This window comes from Zootoca vivipara, chromosome 10, assembly GCF_963506605.1.
Source record: "Zootoca vivipara chromosome 10, rZooViv1.1, whole genome shotgun sequence".
NCBI lineage: Eukaryota > Metazoa > Chordata > Lepidosauria > Squamata > Lacertidae > Zootoca > Zootoca vivipara.
In genome coordinates this window covers 63,746,682-63,760,236 of record NC_083285.1, presented here as the reverse complement: position 1 = coordinate 63,760,236, position 13,555 = coordinate 63,746,682, and the positions used below count along the sequence as shown (strand labels likewise).

The 13,555-nt window shown below is 45.6% G+C and overlaps 1 protein-coding gene across 3 annotated transcripts in view; it reads left to right on the top strand.

Moving 5' to 3' along the window:
• Window positions 1–9,883, top strand: part of GATA3 (GATA binding protein 3) — a 71,339-nt gene extending 61,456 nt beyond the window's left edge. For all 3 annotated transcript variants that reach the window (XM_060279208.1, XM_035127254.2, XM_035127252.2), the window contains exons 5-6: window positions 4,473–4,598; window positions 9,223–9,883. In XM_060279208.1, the coding sequence (XP_060135191.1) occupies window positions 4,473–4,598; window positions 9,223–9,507 (411 nt within the window). In that variant the 3' untranslated portion in view covers window positions 9,508–9,883. The remainder of the gene's footprint in view (window positions 1–4,472; window positions 4,599–9,222) is intronic.
• Window positions 9,884–13,555: the final 3,672 nt, after the last annotated feature.

The following is a 13,555-nucleotide window of genomic DNA, read 5'->3' as shown; positions in this document are numbered from 1 at the left end:
TTGCTCTGAATCAGCGATAAAAAGTGATTTTTAAAAAAAGTACTCTGACATTGCACTTTAAAGCACAGACCTGGGTCTCCAGCTGTTGTTGGACCACAGCTCCCATGAACCCTAGCTAGCAGGACCAGTGGTCAGGGATTATGGGAACTGTAGTCCAAAAAAGTTTGGGAAACCCTGTGTCAGCTGGACACCAGCCGCAGAAACAAACTACCCAGCCATTAAACTGTAATTGAGCACAAAAGACGGGGTCCTATTCTAGGGCATACTTAGCATGAGAATGAATGTGACCGTAAAGGATTACCCAGATAACTCTCTTTTACGGGAGTAAAAGAGGTCCATTACCATTAGGTTCAGTCGTAGACAACTCTGGGGTTGCGGCGCTCATCTCACTTTACTGGCCGAGGGAGCCGGCGTACAGCTTCTGGGTCATGTGGCCAGCATGACTAAGCCGCTTCTGGCAAACCAGAGCAGCACACGGAAACACTGTTTACCTTCCCGCCGGAACGGCACCTATTTATCTACCGTACTTGCACTGTGACGTGCTTTCGAACTGCTAGGTTGGCAGGAGCTGGGACCGAGCAACGGGAGCTCACCCCGTGGCAGGGATTCGAGCCGCCAACCTTCTGATCAGCAAGCCCTAGGCTCTGTGGTTTAACCCACAGCGCAGTACGAAAAGCACAGCACACATGATATTTTGCAGATAGATGGGACCAGGTTCAATCCCCTGGCATTGCTAGTTAAGAGCAAGAATAAATGTTGCAGGGGAGGGGAGTTGCGAAAGCTTCTGTGAAATAGGTTTCTGGATGGACTGTTGGCCTGATATGGTATAAAGTCTCTCCATAAGGACTGACGGAGTTTGTTAGTCATGGTATAATTGCGGCTGGAGCCAAGGGAACCTTATTTGGGAGACTGCTTTTCTATCATGTAGAACAACAACAACAACATCAGTCCATGTTTGTGGGTGTTTTTGAGCTTTTGTTTACAGCAAACCTGTATGGGTTTTTCCCTAGGAAAAAAAGTGTTTGGAAGAGGGGATGGAATTCAGTGGCAGTGGGGGGCAATGGGGGACAGTCTCTGTTCCTGGTATCTTCAGTTAAAAGGATCAGGGTTTGAGAAGAGTCTTTTCTGGAGACCTGCTGCCATGCCAGTTAGGGTACCAGAATCGTGGGTTAGTCTGACCTGGTGAAAGGCTGTCTGTTAGGGGACCATTATCCATGCATGATTGTCTATCCAGGTGCTTCAAATCTCCCCCCCTCCCCAATTTGCCCCATAGATAGCAAAGCAGAAGAGTTATTGAGCCCCGGTGGGCTCCTGTTAGGGTCGGGTAAGAAATGTGTTCATGTATTTTGTATGCAAATGTACAAAATGCCTGAACTGAAAACGCAGCTGATCCTCTAAATACGCACTTGTCTGAGTTTTGTGGTGCAGCTTTCCAGCCCCAAAATGTGCAGGTTAAGGAACCAACAAAGACGAAAAGAAATTACATGCAAAATGGATAGGACAGACACCCCAAAATATACATATTAGGAAAAAAATATGTGCAAAATGAATGTGAATTTCTGTGCAGACTTGAACAGATTCTGCTTGCGGTCTTCCTGTAGACTTATGGTTGGTCCTTGTGGTTGGTCCCAGTAGGTTCTTCTATTCTTATTTCTCCATCTCTAGTCTCCTTACATTGCTGATGGTGTTAATTTTGCCTTAGTGGGCCATGCAGATAGTTCAGTTCACCTGATCTATAATGAACATCAGTTGCACCAACATCACCAATGCAATGTTATAGAATTCTATGACATCCCACCGAAAGCAGCTACTGTACTTTGCTGTAGCCTTAAACTCACAACACAGGAGGTTTTTTAAAAATTCGGTGTGACTTACGGGTTTATGACTGTGGCGTTAAGACGACGCATCCTTTGCACTGCAAGCCTTTTGATATCCTCTTATTGGAACAACCAACCTTCACCCAGCCAATCACGTACACAAAGGACTTTAAGAATTACTTTTGGCAAAGATGCCTCTATGATTCATTCTTTGGCAAAACTGCCTATTCTTTTCCATTTGTGATGCAGGAATCTCTTGGAGTATGAATATATGCTTTATATTTCCAATCCCCGCATGCGAAAACAACAAGGCTCTTCCACGTTGCGAAAGATTGCTAAGCCGTTACAATAATTTCAGCATGACAGCTTAATGATTTGGTATTCCACACTGTGGAATACGCTGGCTTTTCCTCTTTTTTGCTATTTGATGCGACACAGCGGGGACATGATTTTTGCCTTGCTCCTCTCCTAAGGGACACAGGCTCTCCGTATAACTTTCTTTAAAAATGAGGCAGTGCCTCTTAAAATCAACAATGGGGATTCTGTTCCCCCAGGATGGGAAGGTGGATTCCTTCACAACAGTGGCACAGGCGAACGCTAACTCCATACCCTCCAACATTTCTCTGATGAAAATAGGGATAATGCATAATAATAATAATATTTATACCCCACCCATCTGACTGGGTTGCCCCAGCCACTCTGAGCAGCTTCCAATGTATATAAAAACATAAAAACTTCCCTATCCAGGGCTGCCCGATGGCTCAGGAGTTGCAGAACTCCATACCCTCCAAACATTTCTCCGATGAAAATAGGAACATCCTAAGGAGAAGCGGGACATTCCAAATCAGCAACTGGGATGGCTTATGTTAATCCAGGACTGCCCCTGGAAAAGAGGGACACTTGGAGGGTCTGTCTGGTCTGGGGGCAAAGCAGTTGCTTTGGGATTAATGCCTCCCTCCATCTCCAGGTTCTGGGGACGGGGAGATGATTCCATATCCTTGCACACCGTCCTATAACTAGGGTGGCCTTTCACAGAGACATCGAATCATGGAGTTGGAAGGGACAGGGACCCCAAAGGTTCATCTAGTCCAACCCTCGTCAACCTCAGGCAGCGTGGCTATTGCTCAGGGATGAAAGGCACTTAACAGACTTCTTTCTTCACAATGTAGACATGGTGTGTGTGTGTTAAAGGATGTGGCGTGTGGCGTGCCTCTGAAAAACAACAAAAAACAGGTTTCTAGAAAACTAGGTGCCAGGAAGAAGGGTTTAACAGCTCTCAGCTCTCTCTCTCTCTCTCTCTCTCTCTCTCTCTCTCTCTCTCTCTCTCTCTCTCTCTCTCTCTCTCTCTCTCTCTCTCTCTCTCTCTGAAATGATTCACTCCAGCCCTGAAGTCTGAACTGGGACAGTCCAAACAGGGAAGAAACTAAGCTTTGTGCAAAGCCTGGGCTGGAATTACTCCAGACTCCTGTGGAATGGAACACCTAAAACACAGGCCCGATTTCCCTAACATTACAGTTTCCTGGTTGCATGTTATGGCTGCTTTATTTCAGATAGGATTCTGGCCTCTTCGCATTTTCTAAACACCTGCCCAAAAGACCCGTATACAACCCGGTGCATGTGCTAGTCCGCTAAACCAAAGATCATAATCCAACAAAATTTGGGGATGCAAGACTGATACTTTAAAGTAGCTTTTAGAACCAAGTCAAGAAGTTGGATTGCGGTCAGTGGGCTCTTGTCACTTACATGTCATTTCCTTTCTGGGATGTGATGCAATATTTTTTTTTGAGAGAGAGAGTTGATGCAAGGTAAATGGCAGGCTAATGAGAGCCCAAATTCTCTCTTTTAAATCCCTTGTCAGCCAGGAATGTTCTAGCTGGCTTTACACAAGTCCTTTAATTCAGTTGCCTACCTGTAAAATGGGCACAAACAACACTGGCCCTTTGTACGGTGATATTATTGCCACCTTGTACATATTTTTTAAATCCTTGGCTTTCAAAATCAGTTTCTGGGGAATCAACTTGACTTAAATTAAAACTCCAGGCTTAAATTAAGCTTCTGATTTAAGGCAGGGAGATTGGACTAGCTAGATGGTGCTATGGTTTTGTTTTCTTCTGAAGTGTATTAACTAGCAAGTCTGTTCCAAAATCCCCATTACTGATGCACAAAGGGTTTTTCACACATTCAAAATTTTTCTAGATGACTCCTATTTAGGGAACCATTTTCTCTAAAAAATAAATAAGTATCCGGAGAATTATTGAGTATTTTTAGTTGGTGTTGTAGGAGGGAACAGCCCCAGTGGGAAAAAAGGAAATTTTGCATGGCTTGTGAAAAACAGAGGATGTGTGTTGTTACTTTGATGCAATTAATAAATGAGACATCTATGGATACAATACACTGTAGATAGAACACAACCCAAGTCATCGTCAACCTTTTAATACTTTGTTTCAGTGCTGCAAGATGCATAAATACATACTGTATACAGAACGTGAGCAAATGCCCACAACTCTACTCTAGCTGCAACAATCCCTGTAATGCCCTACTTATTGTGGCAAATGTCTGCAATTGACTATTCACTGATTTGGATATACATCAATGCTCCATGGTCCACCTTTTGACGTCTTTGTAACACGCCTGTCTTTTCTTTTTCTACCCCAGTCAGCGGCAAGAAGGGCAGGAACATCGTGCGCAAATTGCCAGACCACCACCACCACCCTGTGGAGGAGGAACGCCAACGGAGACCCCGTGTGCAACGCCTGTGGGCTGTATTACAAGCTCCACAATGTAAGTGAGGCAGTAACTCTCTGAAGAATACCTTTTTGGGGTTGAAACTAGGATAGAATATATTTTCCTGGCCTGCACGTGGACAGGCAAACCACAGAGCTTTATCTCGCCAGCTCCTGCTTGGGGGCCCCTTTAGTTGAACACAGTGCACTTCAATGCACACTGATGCTGTTCAGCGAACTCTAATGCACTCTGAATGAAGCTGTGCTAGTCAGGTGTAAATGGTGGCTTCATGGTATTGAACATATAAGGGAAGCAAGAGTAGTCAAGCTGAGAGTCCTTTTAATGGGGCTGAACATTGTACGAAATGCTGGTTGGAAGGCTTCTTCATAATAATAATAATAATAAATAATAAATAACATTTTAATTCTGCCCTCTAATTTGATCAGGGATAGTGAAAATGATTTGCTTCCCAACCATTTATCCTCATAACAGCCCTGCTTGAGGAAAGGGGATTGGAAAAAGGTCACCCAGGGAGCTTCATGCGTGAATGGGATTTGAACCCAGGTCTTCTTAGGTCCTAGTCCAGTAGTCCAACATGGAGGTATTGGCTAGATAATACATTATTCTAATCAAAATGAATATTGGCTGATTAGAAAGGCAGCGGGTACACAGGGACCCTTTACAGGTTGTGTCTCGATTCTTGCTAGGGTTGCAATCCTTCCCCCCCCCCCGCTGAGCTCCTGAGGCACAAAGAACTGCCAGACCAGCTGAAAATGAGCAGGCGCAGTGTATTCTCATAACCCCACTGTCTCCCCAAGATGGGAAAAGGGCCCTTGTTAAATTTCTCTCTGTCGGATGGTAGCCAAAGTATTAGAAGCCCTATGGGGGGAAAGGTGGCAACCCTAATATTCTCACAAAGCTCTGGAACATTTTTTCGTGCCCCTGCTTCAAGGGGAAGGGGGAAAGAGAGTGACACAAGCAATTCTCCAAAAGAAGTGAATCTGATTTTGTCTGGTGGGTGAAAAAGTCTGCTTTGGCTGTGCTTTGACCATAGTACATCTGATATTCTTTTAAATCAACGTGTTTGTGGGAGCCAGAGAGGTGATTGCTTCATTTCATTTTTGCCCTTGTTTTTATTATGTATTTTGTGTTTTTATGCTGTGAACCGCCCCTGTGAAGGGTTTTTAAAATACAAATACAAATCAAATCAAATAAATAATAATGCTCATAAAAAGAGTTGGGGAAATTTATATGAAAAGGTGCATCCTGCAACAAAATGTCCCAGGGTGGAATGTTGGCCAATGAGCCATGCCCTGTACTAGCACATTCCATCCCACCCTGCATCATCTCTCATCTCCCTGCAGCAGCCAGCCAGTACTCCATACCCTTTGAGCATGCTATTTAGGGAAGCTACTTAAAAACCCCTCCTTGGATGCAGTTTTAGTTATTCAAGGACTGGTGCTGAGAGGTGACATGATAGACATTGGTAAAATGGTGAGGAAGTGAGCAGAGAAAAGGTTTTCCTCCTCCTCTCATAAAACTAGAACTCAGGGACACCCAGTGTTGGAAAATCCACGACGGATAAAAGGAAGTGTTTCATGCAGTGCACAGTTCAGCTGTGGAACTCACTGCCACAGGAAGCAGTAAGGGCCCACCAGCTTGGATGGCTTTAAAAAAAAGGATGGATGCAGCAATGCTTCTGAATCCCAGTTGGTGGGACCCACAGGAGGGAATCCTGCTTACGGGTTTCCCACAGGCATCTGAGAACAGGATGGTGGACTAGATGGGCCATTGACGTGGTCCGGCAGTCTTTTCCTACATTCACATGCTAGAATACCTTTGCTATTTATATATCTGATAGGGTGCCCTACCTGACAGCCTCGCATTTGAAGGGCTCTCGGAGGGCATTCCTCTGTTTGAGGGAGTCTTTTATCCGAAGGACTGCCTGAAAGCAAGTCTGGTTTAAAGACCAAGAAGCATTAGAAAAGGAGATTTTTGCCCGTCAGCCACTTGGCAGCTGGGCACGTCTGCACGATTTGTGCTTCTGTTTAAGATACAGACTTTATAATTTGCTGCCCTGGGCTGCTTTGGAAGGAAGGGTGGGATATAAATTTAACGAACAAATAACGAACTTGCAAATTTGACCCTTTTGCTTTGGGGGTGCATGCTCCCTCCCTCTCTCTCTCTCTCCCCTTTTGACAATGTATAAGTGGCACCCCCCAAATATGCTGCCTGGTAGACTTTGCTCCCATATCTAGGTGTAAAGGCAGCTACAAAAACACACCACCCTTAAGGAAATGACTGTATAGAATTGTCTTATAGCGACAGCAGTAATAGCAGAGCTTTAGCACTAGAGCAGGCATCCCCAAACTGTGGCCCTCCAGATGTTTTGGCCTACAACTCCCATGATCCCTAGCTAACAGGACCAGTGGCCGGGGAAGATGGGAATTGTAGTCCAAAACATCTGGAGGGCCGAAGTTTGGGGATGCCTGCACTAGAGTAATGTGGATGGGGGCAGCGGGGTGAGATTTTTCAATTGCTTTGTATGATGTCCCTTGCACTTTTTTTTCATTTTAAAAAAAGCAATTTCTCACTTTTATGTGAGGCTTTAAAAGAAGTTTTTTGCCCTCAGCAACTTTCACGTAACCCCCCCTTCAAAACCATTGGGGTTGGTTGCGGGGTGGTCCTTTTAATGCGTGTATTCATTTCGGAATTTAAACGTTTCCCCCTCTACTTCCACCTCTCTGGGGTGAGTAAATGTTTTTGCACAAAAGAAAAATAGAGACCCCCCCCCGCCGGCGCAATTATTGGAATCATACAGTGACTTTATTGATATTAAAATGCTGCCTTTTTTGGATCTGGAATTGAGTGACACTGGTATATTTCTGCTGTGAGCTGCCCCTGAGATCTATGGGTATACAAATTTAATAATAGCAATAATAGTAATAATAATCTCCCACCATGCCAACCAAGCTCATTTCCTGGCTCTGTTGCCGCAACTTCATCTCTCCTGCAAACTTTGTCTGACCTGCCGTGGGCTGTGTTTCTGCTCCCATATGAATTGGGTAGTTCTGCCTTTAAATGCAAACTGCATTGAATTCTCCCCCATACCGAAGCACAACCCACCAGTTAAGGACTAAAGTTAAGGAAAAAGCCTCAATGCCAGATCAGACTATTGGTCTATATCTAGCTTAGTATTGTCTGCACTGACTGGCAGAGGCTCTCAAAGTGGCTTGAACTTGGGACCTTCTGCATTCAAAGCAGATGTCCTCTTGCTGAGCCGCTCCCTTTTAGCGATTAATGAGACGTTTGCTACCAGCAGATCACATCCAGTTAAGACTGCCTTGGTCCACGTTGAGAAAGGAAGATGTTAGTAAACCACAGGCCTACTTTTTTTTACAAAAAAGAAAAAAAACAAGCCCCAAACCACCTGCAGATCACAAGGTCTTTGGGTTAGAGGTTCACGTTGATTTGTTGAGGAAACTGTCTTCTCTTCCCCTGCCTTGGTACCGTAGAAAAGGGGGGAAGATCACCACAACAAGTTTGGGGAAATATATTTTCAGGGGTTTGTCAGGGAAAGAGGGTCAGCCCAGTTGATGGGAGAAAAAAGGATGAGAGTATACTAAACAGTATATTTGGGGATTCGGTAAGTGGAAAGCTTAAGAGAGAGGTGTTTTCTTTATCTTTTCTTTGGTATTTTAAAGCAGTGTTTCTCAACCAGTGTGCCTCCAGATGTTTTGGGACTACAACTCCCATCATCCCTAGCTAGCAAGACCAGTGGTCAGGAATGATGGGAGTTGTAGTCCCAAAACATCTGGAGGCACACTGGTTGAGAAACACTGTTTTAAAGAATGTACACTGATAATAAAAAGAGCATTTTGCATAAAACAGGGGTTGGGGGTTGGAATGGTAAGAAGAAAAGACAAATACAATTCTCATTGATTCAGCAATACAGTCAAATCTCGGTTGTTGGACGTAATCTGTTCCGGAAGCCCATTCGGCTTCGGAAACATTCGACAACCGAGGCACGGCTTCTGATTGGTTGCAGCAGCTTCCTGCACTCAAGCGGAAGCCATGTCAGATGTTTGGCTTTCGAAAAATGCTCGAAAACCGGAGCATTTACTTCTGGGTTTTCGGCCTTCGCGAGCCAAAATGTTCCAAAACGGAGGCATTCAGGAGCTGAGGTTTGACTGGACAAAAGAAAATTAACGATGATTGATAGATTTCCAGAACGACTTCACCCCCTTTGCAATTAAATACATTCAATCAAACATATGGCATAAGGGGTATATGTATTTAAACTGTTTACATTTGAGTGACTCTTGAGTCAGATTTGCAGCTTTTGGCTCCTTTTGCTTGTGTCACTGTTCGGTTTTAGATTCCAGAAGTGCAACAGGACTTACTTCCTTACTCTTTAGATGGCAATATGTATTCCTTCACATACTTCAAAACATTGGCCTCCAGCCTTGCTCTGTTTGGGGGTCTTTCTGCTGATTGTGCCCAATTAGACCCGGAACTTATACCCCCCAAATCCCATCCTGACAGATCGGAATTAGTTTCATTTTAAACATTTCATCCTATGTACCTACCGGCTCATAGCTTTTGGAGGAGGAGGAGTTGGGAGAGCAGAGGGGTGGGAGACGAAACGGCCCCACAAAAAGATTAATTGATTTTTGTTTAGATTAACAGACCCCTGACTATGAAGAAGGAAGGCATCCAGACCCGAAACCGAAAAATGTCTAGCAAGTCGAAAAAGTGCAAAAAGGTTCACGACACCTTGGACGATTTCCCTAAGGGCGGCTCTTTCAACCCTGCCGCCCTCTCGAGACATATGTCCTCCATCAGTCACATTTCGCCCTTCAGCCACTCGGGTCACATGCTCACCACACCGACCCCGATGCACCCGCCTTCCAGCTTGTCCTTCGGACCTCATCACCCGTCCAGTATGGTCACCGCCATGGGCTAAGGTTCGCGCCCGAGAGAGAGAGAGACTGAAATCTCCGCGGCGATGCTTTCTTTCTTTCATTTGTAAGTTCTCAGAACGAGAGGTACGTTGATAATCCTCGCCTTGTTTAGAGGCGAGAGCGCTCCCCCCTCCGCACACGAATGGACAAGGGCACAGAAAGAAAAATGAAATCTTTAAAAGTTGGACGGAGGCGTAGAAACCAACCCGCCCCCCCCCCCCCAAGCAAATGTCGTGGGGAGGTGCTTTTCTCAAGTGTCTTTTGCGTCAACCAGCCACCAAATTTGGGGTCCCATTTGTGAATAAACCATTCTGACGCAAGTCCACTCTTGAACTGGGTTTCTAGGGTTGTGAAGAAGAGGTGGCAGGCTGCCCTCCCCCCAAATCCCCAACCTTTCCTCCCCCAATCGCTCCCCCAAAGACAAGCAGATTGATGCTGAACACTGTATAACTTATATTGTAAGAAATACTGTACATTTTTGAAGAACACTCTTGACATCTGCTTAGCTGTTTAAAAAAAAAGAAAAGAAAGGAAAGGAAAGGAAAATGGCTTGTTGGTCAAGGCACCGCAAATGAAATACTGAGTTGAATGTTTTCCTGGTATGGACTGAGAAGAACAAGGTTGGACCGGCAAATGGACAAACTGCCACTTGCGTTTTTTGCTCTTTCTCTCTCCCTCTTTCTCTTTCTCTCTCTCTTTCTTCACTCACTGGCTCAAGTTGTTTTGACGCATTAAAAAATAAATTAATCCAAGTTGTAGGCAAATCATGCATTCCAGGCTACGGGGCCTCTGAACAATAGGGGAGGTTTTTTTTATGAAGGGTTTCAGGGCAGTTGGTGTGACATTCAGCTTGTAGCTGCGGCGAGTTTGTCCAGGCCTTATACGCATTGTGAACAAGTTCCTGTAATTGTTGTTTGTATGTATAATTCAAAGCACCAAAATAAAAATAAAAACGAGATGTAGATTTATTTCATCCTATGATACAGACTGAATGGTTGTACAAATTTTACTTACTGCTAGTGTTAAGAACTGCGCTTTTGATTTTGTTTTCATATTTTCCCCCTCTTTTTTTTTTGGAGAATAAACTAGATTAAATTCTGTTGATTTCTTGTCTGCTTATGCTTTTGGAGTGATGTTCAAAGGTTTTCTCTGTGTGCATGTGTGTCCGTGTGCCTCTGCTTCCGTGGAAAGGCAGTAAAGGATTCGGTTCTGGGCCCTAGGATTCTCAGGATCCAGGATTTTAAGACCAGCAACATTGAAACAAGTTCAAAGGATTGTAGGAATATAGGAAGCTATTGTAGACCAAGTTAGGCCACCATTCTAGATCAGAATGGTCTACACTGCTGGTCTTCTACCGGTGGGGTGGGAACCCACTAGTGCAGTGTTTCCCAACCTTGTGCCTCCAGCTGTTTTTGGACTACAACTCCCACCATCCCTAGCTAGCAAGACCAGTGGTCAGGAATGATGGGAATTGTAGTCCAAAAACAGCTGGAGGCACAAGGTTGAGAAACACTGCACTAGTGGGTCATGGCCTGATCCAAGGTGGGTCGCAACAGAAGCGCCACCACCATTCAAATATACGGGGAAAGAGTAAGAAACGGGCCTCCAAATTCAAGGCAGGTTAGAATGTTAGAGTTAAAAGCTGGTGGATCAGGGGAATGCTGTGGATGTAGTATATCTTACAATCATAAAATTGTAGAGTCGGAAGGGGCCACAAGGATCGTCTAGTCCAGGGGTCAGCAACCTTTTTCAGCCGTGGGCCAGTCCACCATCTCTCAGACCTTGTAGGAGGCCAGACTATATTTTGGAGGAAAAAAATGAACAAATTCCTATGCTCCACAAATAACCCAGAGATGCATTTTTAATAAAAGCACACATTCTACTCAGGTAAAAACACCATGCAGGCCCCACAAATAACCCAGAGGTGCATTTTAAATAAAAGGACACATTCTACCCATCAGGGCCGTCTTAAGCATATCCGCCCCCCCCCTTTCCCAGAGTTTTTGACCTTTTCTTAGGGCTGGAGGAGGTGGGGCAGCGGCTGGAGGGTGGCTCCTCAGGCGGGGAAGAGGCGGAGGCTAGATGTGGCGCCTCCTGGCTCAGCTGGCCGCTTTGTGCCACGGTGGCCATGGCAGGTAGCACACTGAGCGAGCGGGCGCCGATTGAGCGAGGGCGCGTGCGCTGTTCCCACCAAGCGTTGGCTCGGTTTTTTCTCTTTTAGCCTTCTGGTGCCCCGCAGAATTCAGCGCCTGCAGGCTAAAAGGGAAAAAACCGAGACGACGCTTGGCGGGAGCGGCACACGCACCCTCACTCACTTCGCGCGCTTGCTCGGTGTTCCCCGGACTCTCGCCTGGTGCCCTCCAGAACTTGGCGCTGTGGCACCCCACGCCACTAGCCTCTATGGGTACGATGGGCCTGCTACTCATGGAAAAACATGCTGATTCCCAGACCGTCCGCGGGCCAGATTGAGAAGGCTATTGGGCCGAATCCAGCCCACGGGCCTTAGGTTGCCTACCCCTGGTCTAGTACAACCCCCTGCAATGCAGGAATCTTTTGCCCCACGCAGCGATCAAACTCACGACCCTGAAGTTAGGAGTTTCATGCTCTACCGAATGAGTTTTATTTCAGTAAGCCTTGCGGCAAAGTTCCCCAATATTTTCTTTGGGAGAAGCATGGAAAATGTGGACTGGATGAGATGTTAGGCTGATTTGTAGCTGGTTGGCTGAACCCAAAGAGTGCTCACTAATGTTTTCTCACCGTCCTGGAAAAAAGTGACAAGTGGGGTGCTGCAGGGTCCTGTCCTGGGCCCGTTGTTGTTCAACATCTTTACAAACAACTTGGAAGAAGGAATTGAGGGGATGCTCATCAAATATGCAGATGGCGCAAAACTGGGAGGGGTGGCTAATGCTGCAGAAGAGAGAATCGAGATTCAAGATGGCTTTAACAGATTGGAGAACTGGGCCCAAACTAACAAAATGTATTTTAATAGGGAGAAAGGTAAGGTTCTGCACTTAGGCAGGAAGAACCAGCTGCACAAGTAAAAGATGGGGGATACCTGACTTGCCAGTAGTACATGTGGAAAGGATCTAGGGGTCTTAGCGAACCACAAGCTTAACAAGAGTCGACAGTGTGATGCAGCAGCAAAAAAAGCTAGTGCTATTCTAGGCTGCATCAACAGAGGTCTAGTGTCCAGATCAAGGGAAGTAATTTGTTGTTGTTTAGTCGTTTAGTCGTGTCTGACTCTTCGTGACCCCATGGACCAGAGCACGCCAGGCACTCCTGTCTTCCACTGCCTCCCGCAGTTTGGTCAAACTCATGTTCGTAGCTTCGAAAACACTGTCCAACCATCTCGTCCTCTGTCGTCCCCTTCTCCTTGTGCCCTCCATCTTTCCCAACATCAGGGTCTTTTCCAGGGAGTCTTCTCTTCTCATGAGGTGGCCAAAGTCTTGGAGCCTCAGCTTCACGATCTGTCCTTCCAATGAGCACTCAGGGCTGATTTCCTTCAGAATGGATAGGTTTGATCACAAACCACAAACCTATACCTTGCCATCATGTTCGCTTCTATAGCTTGCTAGCATGAGTTTGGCTGAACAACACAACACGGTATGGCTTCCTTTAATTGTTGTTTGTTTAAAGAACCGGACCTAGAAAACACAAAGATTAGAAATAAAAAATTATTTTTATCATCCAGCAACATACTTCAATTGTGACTTCAACCATTTGCACCAAGTATCACAGAGAGAGTTTGACCTCATTAGTTCAACTGTCTGTATTTACCAGGAACAATTCCTATTTTCTGGTTGCTGTCCCTTCTTGATCCCTTCCGTGTCCCAAGAGGAGGCACTGCTGGTCTTATCCCACCCTTGTTCCCAATGTAGATCTTCACTCTCCCCTCCTTCCCTGGCTGGGGGATGGGTGCCATTCTGTGGTTGGCTTCAGGCGCCAAAATGTCTTGGGCTGGTCCTGCACTGCACAAAAGGAGAGCCACTACCGAGAAGGCCCTGTCATGAGTCAACACCAGGAATTCATATTCTGAAGAATGGCAGCTTT